A 24028-nucleotide genomic window follows, 5' to 3' on the forward strand; every position below is an offset into this window, starting at 1 on the left:
TATTCATGTGAGAATGGCTGATGATGATACTAAAAAAAATCAGCACATAGGTAATATAAACAATATGACCCATACATATTATGCCAATGTCCATATATTTATTTTACATACTTTTTTCAGCTCCTGCTTGTCATGCAAAGGGTCAAGGTGCTTTCGAGAACACTGAAGACCAGACCCTCGGGAAATATCCCTCTTCCAGTCACCCACATGCTTCCAATTCTATTGTTGTAGACATAGGGACTAGAAACTTGCTATCTTTTTAAAAAACAAATGAATACTGAGCTTCTCAGGACAGCAAGTTCTGCAGTCTATACCAAATTCTATGTTTTCATGCACTTGCCTTGAATCAACGTACCCCATCTCATATCAGTGGCTGTAGTTCTGATTGCTCTTTTGCCATCAAAACTTCTTGGAACAGATTGAATAAAGGCAAAACTGATCCTCTTGACTTCCCTGAGTAATAAGTCACTACATTTTAGGATTTTTTATTTTTTTGCAAACGTATGCTATCCCCACTTTCATCTCTGCCTACTTTCATGCAGTGCCCTTAATTCCCAATACTAGAAAAAAAAACCCACTTCTGCTTCCCTTGTAATTTCAACTAACTAGCATTTCTCTTCAAAGAGTCCTGCCTTCCACTGGAATGATGGTGAAGAAAACAAAGATGGAAAATACAAGTTCCCTGTCCTCAAAACGTTTGCAACATCACAGCGTACCTGTACTAAAATAAAACAAAACCCACTCCTTCAAAGTTCTTCCAGAAGTGACACATTTTTGGATAAGTTTCTGTATTTGATAGCCCTATGAAGGCAGAAAGGCAGGGTAAAAATATTGTAAATAAATAAAATAAATATTTTAGGAAATATGATTTGGTTCTGTGCGAGTTAATTACAACATAACCACCAAAAAAAGAAATCATAATGGCAAACTTAATAGATATTGGTTTGATTAATGAATTAATGTTTTTAATTATACATCAAAATCTGCTCCTCCTTCCAATTGCTTTATTGGAATAGCAACGAGTGATGATCCAGGAACTCTTGAAAGTTTGCTTCTGTACAGAACTCCCAGAAGCACAGGTTTCCTCTTCCTTGCACTGGACTTACTCTACAAGATTCTTGTGAATGGCTCTTCTTTACGTCTGGTATCTAAAGCTGGCACACAACAACATATCGTTGGATAGATCCACCAGGGCTATTCTCCTATCACTTACCAACTCGTGTTACAGTTTTTCTGCCTCAATAAAAACAGACTTGCAGATCTCTCCCCAACCTGCACGTCTATCCCCTAGTGCAAGATATAATGGGAAATAAGAAATGCAAGTTAATTGTGTATCCTTTCCCCTGCCCTCTCTTTGTCATGCCCCCAAAGGACTTTTAGAGATATTTCCTTGTAGGGAGTGCAGATTGCAGCCAGCCAGTGCAAACTCAAAAGGAAACTAGTCTGATCACCTATCTTCCCTCTTAAGAAGAAACGTGCTCCTTAGAAATGACACTCCCCTCTCTCCAACCCAAATTCCACCACGTACTTCTAATTCTGTTGAGACTTTCCCTATCAATGAAGGAAGGATGAGCCCTACTGGCACAAGCCTTTTGTTTTTCTAAAATATTGCCAGTTACAGTATTTTCTTCTGTGACTCATACCATGGGGAGATTCATATGTTTTTATTCAGTATTTACAATCAATGTCGGAATAAGAAATATTGAACTGGCCAAGCCCATACCCCTTTATTTGATATGTGACTACTCATAACGGACCACTGAGGACTCAAAAAAGTACCACCTGAGATTAATAGTCAGCATTTTGTTCATGCACCAGAAAATAAAAATAAAAAAATTAAAGGGCAACATATTAAAAGCAAAATAAGGGGCATCATTTTGGATCTGTGACTTCCTGTTCCGGCAGAGGTTCTTCCGGCTGCCAACAGTAAATACAGGTCCTGTTTAAGAATGACAGAAAGCAACGAGCTACAAAGATGGATGTTTAAATTAAAAAAACGGCTTTGTTCAGAATGCATTATTTACATCGTTCTTTGACTAACGCACGCACACTTTTTGCTTTTGTTTTTTTACACCAAAGCAGTCCCTAGCTGCACCGCAACAAAATCCAGAGTATTAAAGGTGTTTCTGTTCCCTTACACACTACTGGTCTTTTCGCCACTGCAGCTATTTATTGAAAGCTCAGAGGTCCCCACGTGCATTTCCAAAGCATCCTCCGTCTCGTCCAGCTCTAGGCTGTTCAGTTCATTGCCATTGCGATAACTGTTTAAATTGAGGTCTTTCCCATACAAAGCTGTTGAGGAGACGTTGGGGCACTGATTGTGCCACTGAACTGATTTTTTACTGCTGGTATAGCGGCAGCGGATGTAGTTAGAGAATGCCCTGCGGTAGATTTTGTTGAAGAGTGTGTATACCAGGGGGTTGACCCCAGAGCAGATGTAACCCACCCAAACAAAGACGTCTAGAAGCTCTCCAAGAAGGGCCTCATCACAGGCTTCTTTGCAGAGAACGGACATGATGTTAGTGATGAAAAACGGACACCACATGATGAGGAACAGAAAGAAGACGATGCCCAAGACCTTGGAAGCTCTCCGCTCGTTGTTGATGGATTGCATCGTGCCCTTCCTGAAGAGCACTCCTTCTTTGTTCACAGGAGAGTTTAAGTGAGAGGCGGCCTCGTGGTTCTGCAGCATGGAGAGGTTCTCTGTGTTGTTCTCCTTCTTGAGGCAATTCATGCTGCTTCGCCTCTGCTTGGGGGCCTCCCCGTACATGAACACCGATGCCTGCTTCTGCAGGACCTGAATGGTCAGGCAGTATGCAAACACCATGATAATGAGAGGGATGAAGAACGCTACGAAGGAGCCAATGAGGACAAAGTTCTCGTCATTTAGGACGCAGCTTCCATTCACGAACACCCGAGAATCGTCTTGCAAGCCTATGACCGGGATGGGCAATGAGATTCCTAGACAAGCCATTGCGAGAAGAAAGACAGAAAGCAAAAGGTGTTATCTTCAATAGAATGGTTGTAACCTAATCTTGGAGTTTATGGATTGCTAATGATTTTATTTTGCAATGGACTTTCCCACCCACTCACACATTACCATCCTGACTGCCATTGCCCCATTACCTCCATCCTTACTTTAGAAGTTCAAAGTCTGCCACCTTGAGATTTCAAAGAGAGACAAAAGCAGAAATGGGTAGCTTAGGAACCTCTTCAACAGTCTTCAACAGACTAGGAGATCTTATTGGAAGGGATCTGGGTTATTACAGCATCTTGTTAATAGAACAGTTAAAAATGTTGTCCTGACTTGTTCCACTAGGTGGCTCCATAACCTCAGCAAGAAAAAGGCCAACCATCTTGAAATCATCATGCCAAATATTTCGGACCTAAACCTTTTCCTCCTATTGCAGCAGCCCAGTTTTTCTCCTTCATGTTTAACTGCATCTCTTATTTATGGTCAGGTGGCAAATATTGATCCAGCCAAGCACAGACAAACAGCTAATGACAACAATATCCATCCCTGCACACACCACTAGGTAGAAACAACACTAGCACCAGGGTGATGGTGGTGAAAGCAAACTCTCAATTTTCACTGGTCATTGGTTCACTAACGTTCCCCTATGGGATGAAGTTATAATAGGACATCCCAAAAAAGTGTTGGAGTTAGACATGCCCGCAGCCATTGTTCTGCAGCCATAGCTGAGCATTTTGAACACATGAAGCCCCCTTATACTGAGTCAGACCGCTGATCTATCCAAATTGGTACTGTCTCCTCTGACTCACAACAGCTCTCTAGGGTCTCAAGTAGAGGTCTTTTGCATCACTTACTACCTGATCCTTATAAGTGGAGATGAAGCAGATTGAACTTGGGACCTCCTGCATACAAAACAAGTGTTCTGCCACTGAGACACCTTCAAAGCTTTGCAAAACAAAATCAGGAGGTCTGCACCAAGAAAATGTATGCAAGTTGCAAAATTTAAACAGATAAGTAAAAGTGCATACTTTGGCTTATTAGTCATAAGGTAATTGCAGAATTTATGCCATTTTTCAGTGGCACAGGATAAAGAGGGATCCTTTCAAAGAGGCCTCCAGTCCCACTCGCTGTTCTAAAAAGCTGTTCCTTTGCAACTCCAATTGCAAATCTAGAAGGCCACAAATGTTTGCATAGCTGCAGCTATGCTCTTTTAAGTATCGGGTGTCTTTGCAACTCTGCCAGCTGCTTTGGTTGCTGAACATTGCAGAGTGCTCTTGCAAGCAGATGTTCCTCAACAATTCACTTCCCAGTTAACTACAACACATAAGTGCACTCTAAGGCCAGCTCATAAAATAACTTAGCAACCAGTTCCAAACGAGACAGATCTGATGGGAAAAAACCAGTTCCCAAGGCATACATTGGACAGAAGAAAAATGGAGACCCCAACAGATTAAAGTAATTGCACTCATAAGCTTTTTATAGAGTTTACAATGTAATTTTCTTAGGCAAGAACTTGCAGGAGCAACACAGATGGCAAGAATGAGTGAACTGCCAATAGACAATATACAAAAAAGCCTGATGTTCCCAATGTTCTGTGACAATCAAATCTGACCAAGAATTGGGACTGAGGTTGGAAGCATTTCAAAAGTGGAAGGAGGAGGATTGAGTCTTTATAGCTGGGCTCATCCAAGCAGGAAGGAAGGATTAACCACCAACTCAGTGATAGCTTCAAGCAGACAGATACTTTCTCCCTTCAAAACAAATGCTTTTTGTGTCTTTCTATTGGGGGGGGGGAGATAATGCACTTGGGGACAAACCTTTGCACTGCCCTTTGTCACTGGGCATCCCAGCTTGCATAGATCCCACAACAGGTGCAGCATGTGTCTATACAAAGAACTGCAACCAGCTCCCTCAAGGGTGTCTGAAATGTACAGGTCATTTGGACATTTTGCTAGTTTCATAAGGAGAGAGGGCTAAAGAGAAGAAAGTGATTTCTATGTCATCCAGTTATGTCTTTTTAAGTCTTGCCAAAAGATTTAAATCTCGGGACAATAGATTTGAAAGGCTCCATGCACAATTTTTCCTTTGCTGGAATACCCTGAATCTCTAATCTGGTCTGAAAAGAAGGGTTTGCAGTTATCGAGGATGCTGGATGCATGACTTGGGAGTGGTGGCCAACAATTTTTTTTTATTGATTCCAATGTGTCTAGAGATGGGTCCTTTCCTGTGGTTGCACCTCAGTTAAGATACTCTCTCCCTAGACTTGTTAGCCTGGTGCCATTTCTGTTTTCCAATGTAGTTTAGGGTAGCATAGAGAGTGCTCTCTTCCTAACCCCAGCCCTTTGAGGAACATAAAAATGCAAGAGGTGCTCTGATGGATCAGACCAGTGTTCTATCTAATCTAGCATTCTATGCTACACAGTGGCCAATCAGTTAACTTGGAGGGCCAGAAAGGTATTGAAGCCCAGGTCTTTCCAGATGTTACCTCCAGCAGTGGTATTCGGAGGTTTACTGCCTCTGAGGTTGCCTTTGGTTATCACAGCTAGTAGACAAGGATAGACCTCCATTCATCTACCTAAGCACCTTTTAAATCCATCTACATTAATGGCCATCACTACACCCACCACCAGAATGAAAAAGAGTGAGTAGCCAAGGTCATCGATCGAGCTTCTTGGCTGAGTGGAGGTTTAATTCTGACTCTCCCCAAGCAATATAAGACACTCCAGTCTATGCCATACTTGCTTCCTCTGTCCTGTTCTCCTATATTTGGGGTGGTTGGCAATTAAATTAGTTTCCAGTTGTCTTTACAGTTTCTGTTGATCTTTTACATGGTTCTTTTAAAACTTTCAGCTGCTTAAAAAAAAAGAAAAATGGTTTTTTAATACTAGTTTAATACTAGTTTAATACCAGTTTAATACTATTTGCTGCTACTCTTCCAACGAGCATTAATCGGCCCTCCTCCCTTTGTGTCAGTGATGGTTGTTTGTTTATATGTCTATTTTTATTGTATGTATATATACATTTTAATCATGCTAGAACATTTGTAAGTTGCCCCGGAAACCAAGTTTGGTGAAAGGCAGGAGAAAAAAAATGTTTAAAATAAGCGAATAAATAAAAAGGGCTTTTTATCCCTTAATAGTAAAGAGTCCAGTAGCACCTTTAAGACTAACCAACTTTATTGTAGCATAAGCTTTTGAGAGCTACAGCTCTCTTTGTCAGAAGCATGCATCTGATGAAGAAAGCTGCGGCTCTCGAAAGTCTATGCTACAATAAAGTTGGTTAGTCTTAAAGGTGCTATTGGACTCTTTACTATTTTGCTACTACAGACTAACACGGCTGACTCCTGTGGATCTATTTTTATCCCTTGGTGCTCTTGGATGAAGATGCTCTGAGTGACGGAATTAAAGGCTGTAGGATTAGGCGGCAGAATGATGCCAAGGGCCTTGCTGGAAGGGAGGGCAAAATTCTTGGCAAGGTTCAAAGGGTGTGTGTGTGTGCACTTTATGCACTTTATGTGCACTTTATGTGCACTTTCATACAACCTCTATCCCAATGGCTTTTATTTGACCAGCTTAAGCCAGTAAAGCCCTTCAGGGGGGGTTAAATCAAAGACAATGGGATAATGGTCATGTGAATGTTAAAAATGATGCCTGAGGATGAATTATTACGTTTAATAACTTTCTGGCCAATTAAAAAGAAAGGTCTTCCGTTTCCCAGCAACCATCCATTTCCGGCCATCATTTACAACCAGCTTCATTTAAGTTCATCGAATTCTTCTTTCTTGTAAGCAGAAGCCCTGCAACTGGTAGCAGATCCAGAAGTAAGAATGACTTACCTATGGAGATGGTCCAAACAGCAGCAATTTTCATAATCGCTTTGGTGCGGGAATTAAACCGGCTGTGCTCAATGGGGTTACGGATCGCAACATAGCGGTCGAGGGAGATGGCGCAGAGATGCATGATAGAGGCAGTGGAAAAGAGCACATCTAGGGAAATCCAGATGGGACACAATTGTTTAGGCAAAGGCCAAGCATAATCTGAAACACAGAGAGAAAGAGAGAGAAAGGAAAAGCAAAGAAAGAAAAGGGAAAAATGAGTTTGGAGAGGGTTGCCTGCAATTTGTAAAACAGTGCAGCTCAGAACTGCACATTGGGGAGCCTCGAAATCAGCAATCCCAGAACTGTATGCATGAGTGAAACATTGGGGTGCCACAAGAAACAAATGCAAGCTGCCAGAGGGCCTGAAGTCCTCATCTGATGCTTGGTGCACCTCTGTAGAAGTCACTGCTCTGGTCTTTACACTCCAAGAGAGCAACAGGCTCCAGCCTATGCAAGCTTTTCTGTATATTTTAAGGGGCCATAAGACTTTTTTTTTTTTTGGTTTTGTTGGGAACGGGGAATCCTGTCACACTCCTGCATCAGATGAAACTGGGTTATTTGCTGCAACTCCCCCCCCCCGGCCCCCACTAAAATTTGTTTTGTGCACCCAAAAAGGACCCTTTGACTTAAACAGACCATAGGTGTGGGGCCACACCTTCCTGACATCTCCTGACTTTAAAACATCAGGCATGTTGGATCAAAATACACTCCCAAACGTTTGGTCTTAAGGATTCCAGTTTCCCCATGAGGAGAAAATGCATCTCTTTTCATATTAAAGAAAGGCTCTTCCATCAAAGCAAAAAACTGATAAGAGGCACTTCCAGCTGGGAATAGCCCAATGCCCTAAAAATGCATTGATCAAAGCTTCTTTTGAACTCCACAGCCCTTCATCTCGTTTGGGCCTGAAACAATGACCTGGGCTTGCAGAATAATATACTTCTGCAAACCCAATTCCTGGATGATACAACCATAAACACAGGAAATACCATTTGCCCATCTCTATGTCCAGAATATCTTCTTGTCAAACAAACCACCAGAATCAATTATCAGAAACATCTTAAGGTCTGCTGACTCAGGTGCACCTTGTCCTACAGGAGAATTGTACTATCCTATCACAGTCTGGATTCTGGACTTGTATCAGTGGGGCCCAGGACCCCAAGGCTGCACCAATCAGAACACAACCCAAAGTCCTCCATTAGGCTCTAAGAGTTTGATCCAATACCTGAGTAGATCGTAGTTCTGCACCAAACTGAACCAACAACAGATTTTCCTCATTGGCACTCAGGTAAATTTAAGTGCACAAGACCTCAGTCTATGTAGCAGGTTCTGTTCCTGGGCCTGCTTTCAAATGTTGAAATCACAAGTTCCCCCTCCCCTTTCTTCCACATCACTGAAAGCTGAAATCACCAGGACCGCGTAGTGTGCTTCACTGCTGCGAGTCCATGTATCTCTATCTGCTCCCTTCTCTTAGCTCTCTCTCTCTCTCTCTCTCTCTCTCTCTCTCTCTCTCTCTCTCTCTCTCTCTCTCTCCTGTGTTTCCCCCTGTTCTGTCTTACTGAATAGCCAGCTTTCCCCATAGCATCCTCACTCCTTCCCTTTTCTTTCCAACATCTCCTCTCTCCTTGGCTTGGCTTTTCTCTGGACTAACCAATTGGGAGAAACATAATTTGGACGAATGGTAACTTTAATTGGTTACTTAGTTTAACATTTTGTTGGTTTCCATGATACAATTGCCTGCTCTTTTGATTTTTCATACTGAGCCTCTGTTTTCTAGTCTGTATCTTTTGTTAGAATAATAAAATTATTTCCAGTTAATAATCTATCTCCTTTCCAACTTTTCCTCACTGGGAGATTTACAGTGAAATCCTAAGCAGAGTTACCCGAGTCTAAATTAATTGAAATCAATGGGCTTAGACTGGAGTAACCCTGCTTAGGATTCCACTGCTACTGTATTCAACTAGGAATCATACAGACATAGGCTTCAAGGTCCTACATGCCCCAGCGCTCGCATTTTGGAGTTCTTCATATGTAAGGCAGCACCCTTCCAGTGACCCCTCTGGCCCAGAGACTGATTTGGGTAATGCAGGTGAGGCCGCCTTACACTGAATCAGACTGTGATGGTCAGTATTGTCTACTCAGAATAGCAGTGGCTCTCTCGGGTCTCAGTAAGAGGTCTTTCATATCACCTGGTTATTTTAACTGGAGATGCTGGGGACCAGGGGTAATTTCGTAGAAAAAGAGCTGGAGGGACTCATTAGCATAACTCATTAGCATATACCACACCCCTTGACATCACCAGAAGTGTGTCATTCACATAACTGATTTGCATATGCCACACCCTCTGACATCACCTATCCTGGCTGTTTTGGACCCAATCCTGGCCATTCAGGGCCGAAATTGGGCCCAAAATGGCAAAAAGGGGCTGAAAAGGGGCCCCAAATGGTCAGGATTTGGCCGCTGCTGAGTGGGAGAGTGATCCACCACCTGTCAGAGGCCCGATCTGGGCTGTTTTGGCCCCAATCCAGGCTGAAACGGGCCCAAAATGGCTGAGAGTCAGGTGGGCGGGGCCACCTGACATGGGACCTCTTTGGGGAACTGCCGGAACTGCGTTCCTGTGCATTCCCCCTTGAAATGAGTCCTGCTGGGGACTGAACCTGGGACCTTCTGCATGCCAAGCAGAAGCTCTTCCATTGAGTCACAGCCTCTCCCCAGCCCAACAGGATACACTCACTCTCTTTGGATGGCTTTGTGAACCTGGGCAGACATTTATGAACTGGGATATATTTTATTTTCTAACTCTTGGTTGTATAATAGATTTTATTTATTTATTTTTTCAATTTATATACCGCCCATCCCCAGGGGCTCTGGGCGGTGATGCAATTTAGACCTTTATCAGAGCAAAAATCAAATCTTTTAAAAATGGATCTACTCATTTTGCTAGCTGCCTGGGGCTTCTTACCAAGGAAGAGGTAGAATTTTAATTTTTAACTTCACACAATTCAGGTCAACAATGGAGCAGGATGGCATCTTGACCTTTCCAGACTGTGCCTTCTGAAAGTTTTGTCTTTGTACTCCTTCTTCCCTGGATCACAGAATGTTTGGCTGCGGCACAATCACCCCCTGCCCTGAGCTACCAGCAGACAAGGTGGGCTGTCTGCCATGGGGAAGGTTGCATTTGAGGAGCTCTTTCTGACAAGCAGGCAAAAGTGGCTCCTCAGCCTCAAGAAGCAGGTGCAATGGGCACTCTTCCAAGGCAAGCAGGAAGTCAGAAGCCGCCTCTGTGAGCCCCCTTTAATTAAATCAGGTCCATGCAGCTAAATGAAACTGAGCTGGGTTCAACTTGTGACTAAGCCCAGCATTGGAGGGACGGTAAACATCTCCATGAGGAATAAACAAGTATTAAATGTTCCTGGCATATTATTAGCCTAGAACAAAAGCAGTGACATAATCAATGGAGAATCAGGTAGCGGGGACATCTGTAAAGCACCTCTGCCTGGTGCTGCTTCTTGGGGTGAAGAACAAGGTATTTCCTTTTTGGCTTTTGCTGGTAACTCATTCATTCATTTGTTCACTCACTCATTCATTCATTCCACATCATTTACATCCTGCTATTCTCCCCAAGAGGGGCCCAAAGCAGCTTGCATCATTCTCTCCTCTATTTTATACTCACAACAGCCCTGTGAAGTAGGTTTAGACTAGGAGTGTGTGACTGGCCCAAGGTCACCCAGTGGGCTTCCATGGCAGAACGGGGATTTAAACCTGGGTCGCCTAGATCCTAGTCCAGCACTCTAACCACCACATCACACTGGCTTTATGTAGTGGATTTCTATTCTTCCTTTCCTCAGGCAGCATACCTGGTCCTCTCTTCCTCACTGTATCCTCACAACAGTCATGTGAGGTAGGCAATGCTGAAAGTATGTGACTGTCCCAAGGTAACCCAGTGAGCTTCACAGCTTATCTGGGACTTGAACCTGGGTCTCCCAGACCCTAGTTCAGCATTTAAGCCACTATGCTACCCTGGACAGTCATGATGATCCCCGCAGTCAAGACAGCCCACTCCCTCAGGTAGGAGGAAATTCTACTGATGAAGCTTTTCCCAGCAGCTCAATGCTGGAAACAGCTGCACCAGCTGGATTTTGTCTCTCTGTCATTCATTTTCAATCCAAGCTTGGAAGATTGAAAACAACCTCATGCAAGGAGTGTGTTTGGGCCTCTCATTGGTACGGCTTATGCCCTCTATTTGCCACAATGGTTAATGCAAAGCACAGGGCAGTGATGTGGCATCAGAGGGCCACAGGGAGCCTCCCAAACCAAGCCAACTTTTAATCAGAGCTTCAGCCCAGCCTACCAAAGCATATTCTCCAAAAGGAAGAGACTATGTCTGTTTGGACCAGCCCTGTACTCATAAGTTCCCAAGAAGAGGGACCTAGGACAGGCATTGAGCCCCTCTGGCTGGTGGCGCTGGCTCTCAGCGCGTGGAACAGAACACACATCTCTTTAATGGAAGAGATGGGGAGGATGGCCGGTCCTTCCGCTTCCTGGTCTAATCCAGGCACACATGCAGAGACCGGGCACTTTGAAATGGGCTGGACCAGCTCCAGCTGTCCACATAGGCCACCAGTCTTGGCTACCAGAAACTGGCTTTCTCACAAAACATTTCTGCTCCTCCCTCTTGGTCAGGTCACTGTTTTGAACAATCAGGAGCATCGTTGTTTGGAGGCTGTGCATTCCCCCTCTCCTGTGCTGCAGCCCACATCCTGGCAGGTTAAAAATAATTAGGGGAAGGAAAGCAGCATAACCATTTCCCCCTCCCCCCTTCTGAAAGGCTATCTGCTTGGCCTTTACACAGGGGCGAGACACCAACGCTGTTAGTACTGGACTGGCTTGGGGGAGTATCACAGAACAAAGAGAAGATGTGCTCTGTGTGACTGTGCAAAAATGTCAGAAATGAAGGCAGCATCAGAGCAAGGACTAATAAATTCTTTCATGGACGTGGCATCCAGATTAGGGCCCAGACATGTCCAGCATCAAACTATGTAAGGCAACAAGAACAGGCAGGCAGGCTCAGACCAGTGGTCCATCTAGTCCAGTATCCTGGTTCCCACAGTGGCTAATGAGAAGCACGACAAGCACAGCCAAAATCTCCCCCACCCTCTTGTTGTACCCTCAACAACTAGTATTCAGAGAGGGTGCAACAGGGAAGTCCTACTTAGCTCTCAGGGATAACAAGAGGGATTTCTTCTCCATGTATCTGTCACATTCCCTTTTAAAGACATCAGCATAATGCCATACACATTGATTCTGCAACCCTTTCCTTGGCAAGGACAGCCTTCGCATCCACAAGTCTTTGTACTAACCCTATATCTCTGCTTCCACTTCGCATATTCTGCCTAACTGCTATAGACGTTTTGCAGAAATAGCAGGCAATTACATGCGGTTTTAACTTCCCTGCACTTCATAACCCCCCACCCCCCTTGGGAGTGCAAGGTTTTTGTGATTCACATCCTTTCCTCTTGTCAAAAGTGAAGAGTTTCTCTGGCTTGGAAGGCAGCACCGTCACCACAACAGATGGAGGAGCAACATTCTTGTGGTCTCAGCTGCATTCCCAGACATGCCGTTTGCAAAATCCTCCCTCTCCTCTGGAGCAGGCATGCAATTCATGGCTCCCATTCTAACACAGCCTTCTTGAGTTGTAGGCGGGGGTGGGGGAATTAGCAACAGCCAACTTTGCCAATGGGTGATCTTCACAAATAAACAAATCTACACTTGACAGAAGCAGGAAGATTCAAAGGCATTCTTGGAGTCTCCCTCTGACAACATCAGAGATTTGCCTTTAAAACCCAGATTTTGGCCTAGTTCTCACCTGTTTGGACTGTATCATGGTGTATCTGGGCCGTGCCATTTCAGACTGCAGGTGGGGAGACATGTATGCTCCTCCATTCCTGCATGCAGCCTAACCTTTTGCCTGGCATGCTGGTTTGTTTTTAAATGTAAGGCTCTCTTTTTGTACAGAGAAGCATTCCATAGTGAGAACCCTCACCTGCATTTTGAAGCTTTTGCAGAGGCCTAACACAAGGGAAAGGCCTCATTAAGACTTTGAGAGGTCTAGCACTTGCCAGAACCTACCATGGTTTCTATTAAGATTCCCTGAAAAATTCACTGCAAATCCATTAGTGGCAGAACTTGCTAGAAGTTGGCCAAAATTCCATTGCAAACTAGATTTGATATGAATTAGGATTGGAGAGATGACAATTCTCCAGCCGATATTCTGATCCAAATTCTCTTCCAAAGGGCCAGGGTACTGAAGTCCATATCTAGTTTGTCAATTAGATTTCAAAGACAGGTGGTAATTTGGCATTTTAACATCCTTCGGCAAGGCACAGGAGTGCCACCAATGGGCAGTCCACTTTATGCCAGCTGCATCAGAGGATGTGAGGCAGATTTTCTCCAAGGCATTGCCAAAAATGCTGCTTTGCTTTCAAAGGACAGCTGCTTTTTAATCAAAAACAAGCCTTCAAAGATGTCAAACATTACTTGGTGGGTCTATTGAAACACACTGTTTGCAAACATGAGGCAGTAGGGGATATATAGGCAGAGGGGCGAAGAAGAGGCACATGGAAAGGGAAGAAGGACATAGGGAGAGAAAAACACAGGGAAAGAACCTTCACCCAACCAAACTGTTCCCCACTTTCTGGTCCCCAATGGTAAATCATTTTGCTTCGTAAAAATTATATGAGCTGCCAGTACAGTCATTCTTTGGGGATCAGCACTCTTCCCAAGGTCTCCTGAAATTACATTTCTCAGTGAGTGAGTGGATGCATCAGTGACCATGTGTGCATATGAACACTAAGGCACTGTCCAATGTACAGCCTATTTCACACCCAAGAGCAGAATCATGTTAACACAGCAGGTGGAACAGAACCTTCAATGTTGTGTAAATGCGAAATGGGAAGAGGGATTCTTGGTACAAGAGCTGGGATGTCGGAGGCATGCTCATATTTTCAGCTGTGAAATGCTTGTGGGCATAAACCTTCTCTGAAGGCACTGGAACATCACCGAAAATTGTCATTGAGTTGGGGAAATTGGGGTTTTGTTTGCTGCGTTTCGCACAAGAGCTCCAGCATTAATTAATAGCTCACCACCCCCACCCTTTTTAATTTAATTCTTTCCCCCCAAAATTAATCACAACAAATGTATTTATTTTATTTCCACAATTTACAGTCGGCTTAATTGCATTTACTTGGAAGCCAGCCCTATACATTTTAATTGAGCTAGTTTCCTGATAAGTATGCTGAGATTTAGGATGTATACTTAGAAAGTCTTCAAACCATTTATTCAGCTCAAAGAGAGGCAGGCGGGGGGGGGGGCAGTGTTCTGCAGCAGCAAAGTTCTCTAAGCAGTGCTTTTGCCTTGAGACAAGTGCTGTGTGGAGGTCCTGTGGAAGAAAGTTTCCTGTACCATCATCGTCACAGTAACAGTTATCCCTTGGAAAAGCTGTGAAGGGCAGAGTGGGGTGAAATGACAGGCTGATCCAGCTGCCTAATCAGCTCTGTGGGAAATGAAACACAATCCTTGAATACCTTTGAATGTAATCCAAACTAGGAACGGAAGCTGGAGGAGGAGAAACAGGAGGAGTCCAACCCCCACAGGAGTTGCACAGGAGTGCTGAAGGCACTAATGGTTAAATAGGTAGGACTAGCCACTTAAGAAGTCCAGCATCTTCTACTGGGTGAAACTGAAGAATGAGCTCAATTGTGCAGGAACAGCGCCACTCCTTTCCTGAATAATCTGGTAACATTTTACCCACATCTCTTTTTCCTGTACTGAAACAAATGAAGGAGATATCTATACATATGATGCCTTATGGCTGAAGGGCCATAAGCCCCCTTTCCAAATTGTATTCCTTCAAATCCTTCCTCAAAACCACATCCCCCCAAATGCCTTCAGCTTTTGCTTTCATTTGCAACCAGTGACTTGGGATTTCTTCCTCCAGTTAGGGATTAATGAAGCAGAAGGATCTAATACACAGGGCCCTCACCGAAGGGCAAGGAAGAGATAGCAACCTCCTGCCCAGATAAGAAACAAGATGCTAAATGGCAGGAACAACAGTTTTAGATGCCAGTAGTAAACTGGCAGCTGGAATTTTGTATCCCTCTCTGTAATCCCATGGTTAAACAAGTAGGGGCCACAGCTCAGTGTTCAAACATATCTGTTGCATTCAGTCCCCAGCATCTTCAATTAAAGGTATTCAGGTAGCAGGCGATGGGAAAGAATTTGCTTTGTCTGGAAGAGCCATTGTGCATCAGCGTAGACCACACTCAGATGGATGAATCATTGTTCTGACATGGAAAAAGCAGCTTCATGTGTCCATATGACAGCCTCCAAATTTCTATGGAGGAAATCATGGACATGAAATTGATTTCAAACTCCAGCTTAACGCAGAGCCACCCATGTCCTGAAAGCTACAGCAATTAAACTCTAGCAAGAGTTTTGCAAAACTCATGCCATTTGCATAATTACGGCAAACACAAAAATCACTGAGTGCTGGCAGCTTGAGGCCATCCGTCAAAGCACTGGAGCAACAAAAATGCTTCAGTCAATGGAACTAAGCACCTGCTTAAGGATTTTTTTCCTGAAAATCTGACACAGCAAGTTCCACCTGCTTTCCTGCATCTAAAATGCCCTTCTGAACTCTTCAGAGGCTCTTAGAGATGATGGATTAATTTTCCAACTGAACTCCAAGCCTTTTGTAAAGTTAATGGCATTTCACTTGCCTGACAAGGTTAAGAAGCCAACAAACTCTGCCTTTACAAAAGGTCACAGAGATGGGCTGATGGCTCCCCCGACAGCAACAAAGAGCAACGCTCTGAAGCCAGAAGCCAGCATCCTCTGCCAACGTTCTGTGGTTTTTCTTTCTTGCCAGTTCAAGCTTCTGACAATGTTCATCGTTCATTTGAATTTCCGGACACAACAAGGGCATCAAGATGAGTCACACAGAGGTGGCAGGCCAGTCAAAGGCATCTAAGCTCAAGTTTCCAGGGGATGAGTCTGCTTCTTTAAGATCCTTCCTGCTCACCAATGAAAGGTAGGGCTTGGGCAGCTGTCAGAGCTACTACTGGGACATTTTGTTATGAGTCTTTTTGTTTTGCCCATTCTTGTTTTGAACTCTGAGGATACATGTTTCTTTAATGTCACTTTTATATTATCTGACATTTTAACACAATCAATGGGAAGGGGGAATCAATTTTAATAGTAATATATCATTGAGTTTTGTTAGTAAGACAGTAAAAAGAGGACTACTGTTTCATCCCAAACAGAGAGAATCCACACCAGAAACAGGATTTTATAAAAGCAAAATAAAAACATAATCATGAAATTTATTAGCATTAAAACTCAGCTGAGCTCTGCTCATTGATGAAGTAATGCCTGTGCTCTCCTGGAGCTCTCCAAGGTACTGAAGGTCTTTCCCAACTCCCTTCCCACCTGCCATTCACTATGGACAACTCTCCCCATGCTGATCCTCCTCTAGGGGTTTCAGCTAGCCTCCTAGGGAAGAGAGGTAGCCCAGCTGTAGGGTTTAACATAAAAGTCAGGGTTCCATTGTCTCAAATCCACTCTGTGACTTAACAAAGGTTCAGGATTGTGTCTCTACACTCAGTTTTTCTCTCTCACTGCATCACACTGGGGATAGTAAGAAAATGTTATATAGCCCAGGCATTTGAGACTATAACACTTCAGAATGTAAATCTGGTTACATAATACAAAAAGAAGGCAATAGACAACTATATTCTGAAGCTTTGAGTACTTAAGTCTTCTGAAAAGAAAGCACTGATTTCTGGAAGAAGGCTCAGTGGTAATAGTAGGGAGTCAAGAGAAAATAGCACCCTATCCTTAAAAAATGCAAGTACCTTCTGTGATGTACAGGAGAGCTGACAAATCACATTGACAAGGAATGGAGCTCTGAAGTGGACAGTTGAACTGTCAACCACCCAAAGAAAGACAGACCGTGGGAGTTTGGGAGGGAACAGGCTTGGGAGGTTTCCTGGATTAGGCAGGGGAGTCAATTAGACTATAGCTAGTGATTTTGACAAGCAAGAGTTGGGGTGTTGTTCTGATTACTGTGGTTGCATTACAAACTGCTGCGGGGTGTAACAATATGCCTCTTAAGTATAAAGCACCTCCCAAATCTGGCATTGTGTCATCTACCCGTCTGAATTGGGAAGACAATTCACTTTACCACTGAAATACACCTGTTTTGTTAGTTGTGTTCATCAAGGCTACTGTGCGGTTCTTTCTGGGCATTACTGTCATTAAGGACTAGAAGACTAAGTGGTCCCAGAGGCCTCAATTATAAAGGAAAAAAAGATGAAAAAACTAATAAGAGAAAGGCCTAGATCAACTTGTGACACCGAAAGCTAATGCGTCTTCAAATTAAAAAAAGCAGGGGAAAGTTTTAAGTTTTTAATCTAGAAGAACATCTTACTTGCAGTTTAATTGAGACTAAGGGCAGGGACATGTTAACCAAACATGAGGACTGCATGGCTTTTACTGGTCCAACACCCACTCCGGTGAGAGACAGGATTGACTGGACTCCCTTAGAGGCTGAAGGCAGCCATGCTGTCTGGGTGGTGGAAATCAGAAAAGACTGACTAGAGAATCACTACAAACTGAGAGTTGTCTGGGTGTGCTTTTTTTCAGGATGCAGAACTTCAGCCAAAGAGGTATCTAGGAATTGCTGGGCCATGTTCCCTCCCCACCCAGCACCTTCTAAAAAATCTTGGTGCTAGAAACACATTAGCAACTTCCATTTAGCTGCTAGTCCTTCATTGTGATGGGAGACAGCATGTGTGGAATATTAAAAATAGCTGTGGAAGTGTATGTTTTAATTAGCATTTTGACAAAACATATGGCAGGAACATAAAGCATTATCTCCTTGTTCCTTTTTAACATACAGACTAAATACTTCAGATTATTAATGGCCCTTCACTTTGATTTGCCACCATACATGAACAGCTCTGTTTTTAAAAATTGGTTTTCAGTTCAGGATTGTACGAGCTTAATTATGATGATGACGATGAGAATGGCAATGATGCCACTGAAACAGATGGAAGAGCATCTTCCTGCGAAAACAAGAAGGACGCTGAGTATCTGACTCCCAGGGCAGAGATGTGACAGGATGCCAGGATAAGGGTTCAAGCAGGCCCCAGGCATTGCCCATCAGGCTTCCAGCACAGCCTCTGCTGCCAAGGACTCATCTTGGCTCCAGGATGCACCTCAGTTGATAATGACCTAGACGCAATGGCATCTCCTGGTTGAATCTGGGGAAGTCATGGCCATGTTAGTGCCTAAAACGGGAGATTTTAAAAAACTGCAAGGGCCATATCATGATCAAGTTTGCAACGTGGCAGCACTCCCCGCCCCCGTACCATTTCAGTAGCCAGAATAACTGTGTGTGTGTGTGTGGGGGGGTGCATTGTTAAAGCACTAAAATTGCACCAGCATCCTTAAGTTCATCCAGGGATGCCATAATGTTCTGAGATGACAGCCCCTAGAGTCAGTCCTGGTGCCAGGGTTACTGGCACCTGAGGCCAGCCATGCATGCGTGCCCCCGGACTGCGTGATGATGTCATCACACAGTGACGCCGGGGCCACTGGCCAGCGGGTGGCTGGGGCGGCGCAAGGAGGCCGCCCGCGCTCTGCACACCGCCCCAGCTGCCTGCTGTCCCTGGCCCGCAGCCGGGGGGCGTGTGGTGGCGGCACGGGGCTGGCCAGCAGTGGCGTGGGGCACGCCTCCGCCCCACCTCCGGCCCCGTCGTGCTCGCTGCCCCCGCCTCACCACCTCAACAGTGGCGCCAGCCCTGCCTAGGGTGGAATGATGGCTCTTGGAAATGGAATTGGTGCTCTGAAACTGGAATGACAGCCCTCAGAGTGGAATGATGGACACTGGGATTAGAATCAGTTCTCTGTTTCTGAAAGTTGTGCCATGATCTCCAAATCAGCTCTGCCTCATTAGTTATCCTCCATGTCAACTTTTCTGTTTCTTTCTAGGGCACGGCCAGTGCCAGGGTTTCTGGTGCTTGAGGTGAGATACCAACCTGCAGCTCCCCCCCCCCCCGCTAACTAAGTTGATATTGTAGGCTTTAAAATGATGAATTTTAAATACATCTCCAAAATTATACCTTTTCCAGCTTTTCCAGCCTGCTTTCAGTAATTTTGGTGATTGGGAGGGGCAGCGGCATAGCGTGGTTGTGGGGCTTCTGGGGCAGGAGGTGGCGACTCTCACCCTGTGCACGCACACAAAGCGCGTGCGTGCACATGTGCGCTCTGGCCCTGTGTGATGATGTGACTTCATCATGCAGGAGCGTCCCCCTCACCTGAGGCGGGCAGCAGTGGCGAAGGGGCAGGGAAGCGGCCCACTTTCCCGCTCGCCTCCCTGCTCGCTGCTGTGCTGCCTGGGCACCCGGCTCTCCAGGAGCCAAGCCGAGGCAGGCAACAGCGGCAAAGGGGTGGAGAAGCAAGCGGGGATGTGGCCTGCTTCTGGGTCAGGGGGGGGGTCATTGGGGGCTGGCATGGCGCCTCCTTCAGAGTTCAGCGCTCGAGGCAGCTGCCAGCACAGCCTCCATAGGCCTGTTCTAGGGTCATGAAGTTGGTATAAACTACCTCCTTCTGTACTGTTGAAAAGTTATGTCTTAGGCCTCTTTCCCCTCACTTCCTTCCTTAGAATCCCACAGTGTTCAGGTCTGCTCCCTTCCTACCCTCCATGCTCCTGTTATGAATTATCCCACTCTGGGGTCTGCCATTCCAATCCCAGAGCTCTGATACCAGTCCTGGGACTGTCATTCCTCTCTGGGGGCTGTCTTTTCAATGGCAGAACACTTATGCTACTCCCAGGGATCATCATTCCACTCTGGGGGCTGTCATTCCAGGCCCAGAGCATGTTTCTCGAACTCCATTATGCATTTTCTTTGCAGCTTTTGTGTGCTGTAATCATAGAGCTCATGCAAATCAGTTGACATTCCAGTCTCCCATTATATCCATTAGGTCCAGGCATCTCCCATTGTTCTCAATGAGCATTCTTGTTATTCATTTTAGTACATCCTGTTTCTGCTATAAAAAAACAGAAATGGTCCACTGAAGTTATGGAATTGGAGGAATTGAATCTCTTTCAATTATGGAATTTCAGTTATGGAACTGAATCTCTTTCAATTCTAAAACAATATTGAAAGAGAGAGGAGCTTCAGGTTTGGAATCTGAAGCTTTCTGCTAAATAGGGAGCAACCCATGTAAATCCCAGCTATCAGACAGGCAAGCCAGCCTGTCTGACATACCTGTGAATTTAGATCTCCTGCGGGGGGGATGGGTAGTACTGTAGAGTAGTGTAGTCGCTTTCTTGCTTCACTGTATCTCTGCTACGCTTTGTTTGGGTTATCAGTACAGCTGGAACTGAGTGTTTGGGAACCGACCTTGGGAAACTCGGCTCTGCATATTTTCCAGGACTTCCGTGCTTCTGAGCTCTGTGCCAACTTTAACTGACTGCCATTTGAACGGGGGCATGGGGTGGGTGGGAAACTGGGGGTATAACCTTTCTGGGAAGACTTTGCTTTGGCATTCCAGGCAATTACCATGTACAGTGTACTTCTAGGGAGCAAGCTCTAATAAAGACCTTTAACTCATACAACTGTGCTTGATGAAGTGGAGAGTCTGCGAGAATCTCCTAGCCAGGCCTGACACCAGCCTCCTTTCCATGTTTTGTTTTCTCAGTCTCTACTTTAGAGAAGAAGTAAGTGGGGTAGCAGGGGCTGGGACCCTGGCTCTGTATGCCCAGATGAACTAGTTAAACCCCACACCTCTGCTTCTGTGTGTTTCCTCCGAAGTAAATCCTATTTAATTCAATGGGGCTTACTTACAAGGCAACCCTTTGCCCACTTACCCACTGATAAAAGCCAAAATGGACTTTATTGTGAATAAAACTATTTAAAGGTTCTTCATTTGTTATATCTAACACTGCTAGTATAGCTATATGTTTTAGATTGATTCTTATAGCTCATGAAGCTATAAACCTGCAACCAGATAGTTGCATTCTTACATTTGCCTAAAAAAAATTGTGAATAGCTTTGTAAGTGCAATAAGTATTTCAACAAATGCTGCATTCACATGGGTGTTAAGTAAATTTTCCTTGAATAACTTAAGTAACAGTTATAAATTAGGCAAATGTGTAGTTAAAATGAAGGTAACAATGGCTGCCAAAAACCTACAGTTCAAGATTCATGTGACAATAAATCAATTGGTCACTAAAGGTAAAGGTCCCCTGTACACGCACTGAGCCATTACTGACCCATGGGGGGATGTCGCATCACGAAGTTTTCTTGGCAGTTTTCTGTTACGGGGTGGTTTGCCATTGCCTTCCCCAGTCATCTACACTTTACCCCCAGGAAACTGGGTACTCATTTTCCCAACCTTGGAAGGATGACTGAGTCAACCTTGTGCCGGCTATCTGAACCTGGCTTCTGCCAGGATCGAACTTAGGTTGTGAGCAGAGCTTGGGCTGCAGTACTGAAGCTTACCACTCTGCGCCATGGGGTTCTTTTTACTATACCAATTTACTATACCAAATAAATTTGAAATTGCATGTTACCATACCAAACAAGTTGCAGGGAGGATACACTTGATGCATTTGTCCTGCCTAATGTGTGAAAGAGCCCCAAGTCACTAAATAATCTGCATGATGGAAAAGTTTGCTTACCAGCCTTTGAAATACCAACGGCTTCATATAAAGGCAAGCACTTCACTCCCTCTCTGGTTTTATTACATTTTTGTCACTTTTCTGTACAGGGCTTATGAAAGAAACAAGTATATGAATATGAACTGCGGAGACACATTTGGGAATCTTCCCTCACTCTCCCCTCCTTTGCCAAGGGCTCTGGCTTTCTTATTGCTGCTCGCCTTTTAATTCCTGCCTTGGCTGCAATAAATTCAGTGTTCTGCACTACCTGTGATGACTGTTAAAAAAAAACCTCAAAGAATACTACAGCTGATAATTTCAGAGAAAAAAACTCACAAAAGCAAGCAATATTGGAAAAGACAAACAGCAGGTTATGCTGCTTGTAAGCAACACACTTGGAAACAGAAATCTGGAGTTAAAAAGGTTTGCATCTGCTGTTTGTGAGGAAAATCAGAGGTTTGGAACACATTGGCAGAACTCCGAATCAAAGTTAGGGAGGAGCTGAGAACGGACATGGCTCTTTCTCTTGGTTTCCTTATGTTGTCATCAGTTTCAGTCCTTTTGTTCTTGCAGTTGATTTTTCTTTTATAGTATTTTAATGCCATTTAAACGTGCTGGATGCACCCTCACCGAAAACATGCACATTTTAATGGGGAAAATGCAACACAAGGAAATGTTGCGCAAGTCACTGTGTTGTGATTCTTCTGAGTTTGTGTCTCAAAAGAGAGAAGCGCATTGAGATGGGGTTATTTGCATCAAGCCAGAAAACTTGTGAAATTCAAATCACATCCCTACGCAAAATGTTTCTGCACAGTCAGGTATCCCCCCCCCAACACACAAAGGGGCACAATAGGGGGGCCCTTAGGCAGAAATATCCTTGCAACAAACAACCCCAGGATACAGAAAAAGTTTGCAAAGAGTAGATCTCAAGAATTCTGGTGGAGAATATAGTAGTCTCAAATTGTTAGTTAGGAGTTGCAGGAAGGGAAAATAACTGTACAGAATTCCCTTCATGCAATAGTATGAGGAGATAGGAAAGAACTGAGAACGAGGAGTCAATCGATCACTAGATCTTCTTTTCTCAGGGCCCAAACTTTTCTTTCTATAGGTTGCAGTCAGACGCCGAAGCAAGTAAATCATTTTTTGACATTTGTTCAGGCCAAGATCCATTGCTCTCTGAAAGGTTTACTCTTCTGTAGGATGGAGAATGGTCTGCAGTCTGCCCCTGCCCAGCTCATTTTCTTTCTCTCCTGTCTGCCACCTGCTCTAGCCTCATTCCACCTCTCCTGTCCCTTCCTCATCAGTAGAACTCTCAGGCATTAATCTGTGGAAAGTAAATCATATCCATATGCATGACTCTTGGACAGCAGGAGTGGATACATGGGGAAATGTGCACAGAAGCCATGCACCCACACCAAGAGATCTAGAAGCATTTCCATTCCTTTAAAACTAAAAACTAGGATATCCAGGATCAAAGTAGGTACCAGTTTTCTGGGTATCTTCATTTCGTAATCTGGCATGCAGAAACCCTGCTGAGGCACCCACGAGACCTCCTTAATTATATCCTTCTTCTCTCCTCTCTAGCAGAGGCGGAAATTAGATAAAACCCTTGATAGCCACCTTGGGTCAGGATAGAGCTAGCCAAATCCCCATGTTTGTTCTATAGCACCTCTCCAATGTTGTTTTGTCCCCCACCTATTTCTAGGATTGCCAACTGCCTAGAGAAAAAATATCCTGGCCCTTTAATAGATGCTTAATGGCATGTTATTTAACAGGGGATATTATTTACCTCCATGCCATGAAAGCTGCCTCTGTCCACACAGTACACATTGATTAAAAGAACAGGGCATTTTTCTTTTGGCAACACTCCTTATTTCTCTTTTGGGACTTCAGAGTGCAAGCTTAATGTTTATGATGGAGACCCAACCAATCCCATCTCCACACAGCACTTGCAAATGACCACACTGGCCCAAAATGCATCTGGGGGGTCTTTTCAAGGTTTGCATAGAAACCTGTAGCTTGCCTTCTGCTCCAAGGGCCATTTCTCTGCCGCCTTCTCTTGAAGGGGCAGCTGTTTCTGCTCTGCAGTCTTTCCCTCCATGTGCTCTTTACCAGTCTGGACCAGCTCCGACACTGAAGTGGGTGCCAGCTCAAGCCTTGCACAGCTGACAAGGTCCCTCTCCAGGCCAGGAAATAGGACCAGTGTGATGGCAAAAATGACCAGAAAGACCACCTGTCAACAGATGTACCACCAGCCCTGAGTCACAGGTGGATGCTTCATTCTCCAAAAAAGAAAAAAAAAGCAGCCGAGGAAGTACGTAGAAACAAGCAGCCACAACAAGCATTCCTGGACTGCACATAGAAGCAAGCAGCCACAACAAACATGCCTGGACTGCACACAGAAGCAAGCAGCCACAACAAGTATTCCTGGACTGCACATAGAAGCAAGCAGCCA

General features: G+C 44.5%; 1 protein-coding gene across 1 annotated transcript in view; it reads right to left on the reverse strand.

The window, feature by feature from the left end:
- Positions 1-2134: 2134 nt before the first annotated feature.
- HTR2C (5-hydroxytryptamine receptor 2C) overlaps positions 2135-24028 on the reverse strand; it is a 37535-nt gene continuing 15641 nt past the window's right edge. Inside the window, exons 2-3 of the mRNA XM_054996860.1 lie at positions 6810-7010; positions 2135-2961 (exon numbers count right to left, since the gene is read on the reverse strand). Of these exons, the coding sequence (XP_054852835.1) occupies positions 2135-2961; positions 6810-7010 (1028 nt within the window). The remainder of the gene's footprint in view (positions 2962-6809; positions 7011-24028) is intronic.

This window comes from Eublepharis macularius, chromosome 13 (genome assembly GCF_028583425.1).
Source record: "Eublepharis macularius isolate TG4126 chromosome 13, MPM_Emac_v1.0, whole genome shotgun sequence".
NCBI classification, from domain to species: Eukaryota; Metazoa; Chordata; class Lepidosauria; order Squamata; family Eublepharidae; genus Eublepharis; species Eublepharis macularius.